The sequence below is a fragment of the Lepidochelys kempii genome, chromosome 5, assembly GCF_965140285.1.
Source record: "Lepidochelys kempii isolate rLepKem1 chromosome 5, rLepKem1.hap1, whole genome shotgun sequence".
NCBI lineage: Eukaryota > Metazoa > Chordata > Testudines > Cheloniidae > Lepidochelys > Lepidochelys kempii.
Genome location: NC_136384.1, coordinates 127137253 through 127143903, shown reverse-complemented (window position 1 = coordinate 127143903; position 6651 = coordinate 127137253). Strand labels below are relative to the sequence as shown.

At 43.9% G+C, this 6651-nt stretch overlaps 1 protein-coding gene across 1 annotated transcript; it reads right to left on the bottom strand.

The window, feature by feature from the left end:
- Positions 1-4025: 4025 nt before the first annotated feature.
- On the bottom strand, positions 4026-6050 carry CCIN (calicin). Its single transcript, XM_073346316.2, has one exon. It carries the CDS (start codon positions 5845-5847, stop codon positions 4072-4074), a length of 1776 nt encoding a protein of 591 aa, XP_073202417.1. The 5' UTR covers positions 5848-6050; the 3' UTR covers positions 4026-4071.
- Positions 6051-6651: the final 601 nt, after the last annotated feature.

The window sequence follows — 6651 nt, the reverse complement described above, 5'->3', positions numbered from 1 at the left end:
CTGTGATGGTGTCCCCTGAATAGATATGTGGGGACAGTTGGCAACGGGCTTTGTTGCAGGGATAGGTTCCTGGATTAGTGGTTCTGTTGTGTGGTATGTGGTTGCTGGTGAGTATTTGCTTCAGGTTGGGGGGCTGTCTGTAGTCAAGGACTGGCCTGTCTCCCAAGATTTGTGAGAGTGTTGGGTCATCCTTCAGGATAGGTTGTAGATCCTTAATAATGCGTTGGAGGGGTTTTAGTTGATTATCATACACATTGTAAGGAGAGTGATCACTTTAGATAAGCTATTACCAACAGGAGAGTGGGTTTGTGTGTGGGGGGGGCGGGAGAAAACCTGGATTTGTGCTGGAAATGGCCCAACTTGATTATCATACACATTGTAAGGAGAGTGATCACTTTAGATAAGCTATTACCAGCAGGAGAGTGGGGTGGGGGGAGAGAAAACCTTTTGTAGTGGTAAACACCCATTTTTTCATGGTTTGTGTGTATAAAAAGATCTTCTGTACTTTCCACAGTATGCATCCGATGAAGTGAGTTGTAGCTCACGAAAGCTTCTGCTCAAATAAATTGGTTAGTCTCTAAGGTGCCACAAGTACTCCTTTTCTTTTTGCGAATACAGACTAACACGGCTGTTACTCTGAAATCTGATTCCTACTCAAAAGAACTCACATGGATGGAAGGTTGAAAAATGATAACATACAAATAAGTAAAGGAGCTTTATGGTCATAAACAACATTTTGATAGTACTAAGTGATCCAGGGTGGGGGTATAGTCTTTCTTTTTGGCATAGACATGTAGACTATCCCAAATAACTCTGTACCCTTGCTGTTGTTATAAACAGGTTAGGTTTTGGTAGTGGTTACAGTAACAGTGGGTTTTCAGGAGGTATGCAAATGAGGAGAAGAAAGTGGCTCTATAGACGAGCTCAGAAAGGGAATTCCATGCATGAGGGGTGGGGTGGAAAAAAGCAGAGATAAGCAGTCAAATGGCACCAGCAGCAACAGGGAGGGAAGGGGGGTGATGTGAAAAGAGGCCAGGGAGAATAGGTAAAGAGGGTTTTGAAGGCAAGGACAACAAGCTTGAACTAATAGAATGGAGGCAGGGAAGCTAGGGGATGAGTCACAGAGGGAGTGACATTGTGTGTTTCCTTGGTAGTTTCACAATCTTAACAGCTATTCTATGACTGGACTGGAAGAGGCCAATGTGAGCATTTGGGAGTGCACAGCGAGTTACAGTAACAAAGGTAGCAGATGATGAGGACCTGGTTGAGAGCTTTGACTGAAGGGATAAAAAGAAATGGGTGGATTTTAGAGATGTTTCTGGACAAAGAAGTAGTGAGATTTGATTCCGTCTTGGATGTGTGGGGCAATCGCATGTTCTCATGATAATTTATTTACAGCAGTGCTCATAGGCACTGAGCAAACATTCAAGAAGGGACAGCACATGCATGGAGGAATTCACAGTCTAAGGACAGCCAGCACAGCAGGCAGAGGATACGGATAAAGAAAAAGTAGTGTTAGGCTCAGCAGGTTTCCTTAGAATATCAAAAAATGTCACCAAACTGGCATTCTATCTGGATTTTCAATTTATTCTCTTTGGGGTATTTGCTTCTCAGCAAGAATAATGCAGAATCAAGGAAATGAGGAAAGAAAACTGATTCTCACAGCATCTCCTAATGCTATAAAGATTTTTTCCCCATCACCATGCAATAATTGGGGAGAGCTATCAGAGATGCTTATACAGCATGAGAACGGATGCCAAAGAGACCAGCAGGCAGCAATTTCAACTCTCTATAAAACGCTTTCAGCTTGAAATAAATATCTACTAAGAAACAAGAGCAAGTTACCTGTTTACAGCCATACCTGAAGCACTTTTTCAAATAACTGAATGATCTCTTCCTCAGGGGAAAGGCTGCATTATAAAGAATAAAAGTACTACAACATGGAGGAACTCCACTGGGAAATGTAAGCAACTTCAAATTCCCATCTAAATAGACTTACTTTATTCCCATCCCCACAATAAGAAAGAATGCACAACACCAGTGAATCTAGAAATAGACAGTGACATGGAAATACTTCCTTATTGACGAGTTAGTGAATTAAATCTGGAAAAGATAACACTAAGGCCCCATTCAGCAAAGCACTTACATACATGCTTATCTTCACACATGTGAGTAGTCCTACTGATATCAGTGGCCTGAGTAACAACAGTGAAGACTGAAGTTCTCCAGCTAAAGGCTGGCCTGCCAACTTGCTTTAACCTTGACCTAAGTGGAAGAGCAATTCATTCTCCATAGCGTTCAGTTCTTGGGGTCTCTGCTGAAGCTGCTAAGGACAGTGCTGGTGGTTTCTGATGTAAGCACCTATCTATTAGTAACAGGACTGATACCTCAACTCATGTCACGTAATCCAGTGCCCAACTGGGAGAGAGTAAAGAATAAAACTCCATCTACATTGGGAAACTGGCCCATTCCTGCCAACACTTGTTCGCAATGGAACCCTCTGAACTGGTGATGAAAAAGGTTTTACTTCTAGTGTAGGTAGGATAAGAGCAATTTCAGCACCACTTGCTTTATTTGCATCTCTTTCAGGGTATGCCTTCACGGGAGCTGGAGGCGTAATTTCCAGCTCGAGGAGACATACCAGCTAAAACAGAAGTGTAGCCACAGCAGCAGGAGGAACTAGCCACCTTGCATCCGATGAAGTGAGCTGTAGCTCACGAAAGCTTATGCTCAAATAAATTGGTTAGTCTCTAAGGTGCCACAAGTCCTCCTTTTCTTCTTACATACCTATGGTCTCAGATGGGATTGTACTTGGGACTGCTACACTTTTAGCGCATTAACTTGATCAGACCTAGCATGGGTATGTCTCCTCAAGCTGGAAATTACATGCCCTTAGTTTCAGCCTTATGTCCCCCTCAATAATGGAAGCAAAAATCCTCATCAATCCACCTACCATGCTCCTTCTAGGACTCTAAATGATCATTCCTGAGTCCATCAAGGCCTCAAATATTCTTGGTAAGTCTCAATCACACTTTCTGTAACTGTGAGGAAAACAGTTCTGTACCATCGACACTAGCCATGAAAGCATTATCAACATTCATTCGGGAAGATCCATTGCTGGCAGCCATCATCACTTTGTAGCATAGACGAGGCTCTTGAGTCACTTCAGGACCCTAACGACAACCAAGCTAACGACACACTCTATATCCCCTTACCACTCTCCGGCCACCACTGTATTTTTTAAACTCTGAGTTTTCCCTGACTACCCACTCATATCAACTAAATATACCTCCTTTGAATATTAATGTATCTTCTAACCCCCAACCTGATCTTACTTCCATGTAATTCAATGGCTAAGCATAAGAACATAAGAACGGCCATACTGGGTCAGACCAAAGGTCCATCTAGCCCAGTATCCTGTCTTCTGACAGTGGCCAATGCCCCAGAGGGAATGAACAGAACAAGTAATCATCAAGTGATACATTCCCTGTCGCCCATTCCCACCTTCTGGCAAACAGGCTAGGAACACCATCCCTGCCCATCCTGGCTAATAGCCATTCATGGACCTATCCTCCATTAATTTATCTAGTTCTTTTTTGAAGCAACTATTGACTTCCATGCGAACAAGAGCAGGCCCTTGATTCGTAAATAGATGTAGATATCCTTTGTTGCACAGCATTCTTTTGAACCTGGCTAGACTCAAATATGGAATGCAACATGTGACTGAGACCCAAAATGAGGGGCACCCCAAAAATATTTATGCATGAAATTTAAAACACTGCCAGACTCCTTCTTTCAGTTTAAGAACGCTTTCTATAATCTCAGGCACATGATTCTCTGTTGGTGAAATAAAGAATCTTCAAAGTGAAGGAACATCAAATTTGTAATTTTGAGATACAAATAAGTGACTATTCCTTGGAATGAGGAACCACTGATGGGCATGCTAAATAGTAACATCCACTGGAATCTGCTATGACATAAAGAAACAAAGTGAATTCATAATGTATCATTTGTTTGTATCAGCGATTCAATCATTCTTTATTGCTAGGAATTGTATTTGTTTTTTCCAAATTATCTTATTACAATTTTTCGGAGAATCTTGCAAGGTAGTTTAACTGTACAGCAAGCTGGGCAATCCAGAGCTTCCGGAGGATCAGACAAAACTTTCCATTCCCCTGTCTTTTGGTCTAACAGGTAGGCATTTGGATTGACAGAATAATCTTCAGGTCGCTTGTCACCTGCACAAATGATGCCTCCACACACGAACACCTTGTTGTCACCAATAGAACATACCGCATGAGACAAATCCAAAGTATAGTTATTTGGTAAGAGAGGCACAGTGTTCATGGACTTGTTGGCTTTAATCTTCTGCAGGTTTATGTTCAGACTTTGTTTGTGGCTCTGTATGCTCAGGATGTTGTCCTGTTGAAAAGACAACAGAGGTTTGTGATTGAATTCAATGGGAAAGGTGAGGTACTGTACCACTTCCCCTGTCTGAGTGTCAAAGCAATCCACCATCCCTACTCGGGAGAAACGCCCATTGACCAGGCATCTTCCCGTCACAATATAAATAGACTTGTCTTCCTTTGTGATCAATGCAGTTGCATCCATAGGAATGCTCATCTTCCCAGCCAGCGTCCACTTCTCTTTCCTCTCGTCATACTTGTAGATGTGAGAGACATATTTTCTTGGGGCTGTGCTGCCTCCTACGGAGTACACCACTCCCCCACATGTCACCATGGTATGGAAGACCAAACCTATGGGCAGATCAGGCAGTTTAGTCCAAGAGTTGTTATCTATATCGTACCTCCAGGCAGTCTTTAAGCCAGATATCTGCTCTGTTGTTCCTCCAGAGACGTAGATGTACCTCCCGACTGAAGTTGCACTGAGAGCGGCTGCTTTATATGGCATCTCTGTTAGTTTTAGCCACATGTTCTCCTCAATAATGTAAGCAAAAACCCCATCATTGAATCTACCGTGCTCTTTCTGGCCTCCTAAAATCACCACTGAGTCCATTAAGGCCCCCTTTCTTTGGAAAAGCAGCAGACTTTGAGGACTTTCTTGCTTTCTGTCACTCAAAATGGTCTCCATCTGAGCCAGGGGGCCAGAGTGACTCTCAAACAGCAGCACTTCGCGGCTGGCAGCTAGCAGCATCTTGGTTGAGACACCAGTTAAATGAATGTAGGGGAAGAACTTTTTGAAATACTTATCTCTTTCTCCCCTTTTGTGTTTCACCCACTGGAGCAGGGCAAGGAAGGCTTGATCCTCGTTCTGCACGTGAAGGTTCTCATCCCTTAGCAGCTTGCCAAAGATCTGGTGGGGGCAGCGCAGGAGGTCTGAAATTCCCTCTGGGCCCGACCAGTAGTAGAAGTTGTCACGGATACCAGCATAGGCACTGTTTGCCACCTCTTTCAGCTCATAAGTGTTGGCTAGGAACAGGTAGCACAGGCAGTTGTTCTTCTTAAGGGACCTTAGGAGGAAGTCAGAGCAGTGGGCTCTTAGAGACTCTGAGTTGAAGTAGTTAGCCCCCTTCAGCAACTCCTCCACATTCTTCTCAGACACCAACACCTTACCAGTGTAGAAATAGTCCAGCAGTTGCTCCACCAAGGTAGGGTTCAGGAAATTAGCATCGATGATGATAAAGAGCTCATCACCTAACTTCATGTCATTGCTTGAGATCAGATTCTTCACATGGGTAGACACAGCTGCCAAGACATTGAGGTGGGCAGAGAAGACCTGCTGGTCCACGCTGAGTACCACGTCGCAGAACTCTCTATTCTTTCTCTGTTTGTTGAGGGCCTGCAAGACCAAGCTGTTGTGGTTCTTTTCTGTGAACTGCATCCTCATGTTCTTAGTATGGTTAGGCAAGAAACAGGGATGAGAGTGCAAGCTGTAGGAGGACTACTTGTCAGGTGTTATGAAAGCCCCACTCGGTGACAGAGGAGTGATGTCATCAAGTATAGTGGCCAGGTCACAATTCAACACCTGTGACATGTAGAAAAAGAGTCTTTTAACAATCTGGCTAGCTGTGATACACAGAGAGTATGGATTGCTGTAGTAGCCAGGCATGGAGATAATAAAATAAGAGAGGCACAAGACAAACCAGGCTGGGCTCTTCTCTCACCTACCTGGGGTAAGAGCTATATATGTATTTATATAAAATCATTTTTGCCCCATTACTACGGCTACATTAGGCGTTTGCAGGAACATGCATTTTGCACTGAGCTTTCAAGGTGGTGAGTCTGGAATGCATTCTGGTCTCCCCTGGTAGATTATTTCACTGTGTAGGGTCCAGTACCCAATTCACCCTGCCTTCAGCTGCCAATATTCTTACTCTAGGAGCATCCGTGTCCCCAAGGAGCACTGTGGTCTTATGAGCAGCTAACCTGGCCCCAGCCCATTAAAGATTTTGAGGTTTAGGACCAGATATTGAACTGAGCCCATTCCCAGAAGGGGAGTGTGGAACTCTGGTGTCGTGTGTTCCTTGCAACTCAATAAGAGGCTGCTGCCAGGTGAAGAAGCTGGAGTTTTGGGTTGGCCCTCATTGATCACCCAAAGTGGAGGGAATTACAGTCACCCGATCTAGAGGTGACAAACATGGATTGTGAAAAGAAAAGGAGTACTTGTGGCACCTTAGCGACTAACCAATTT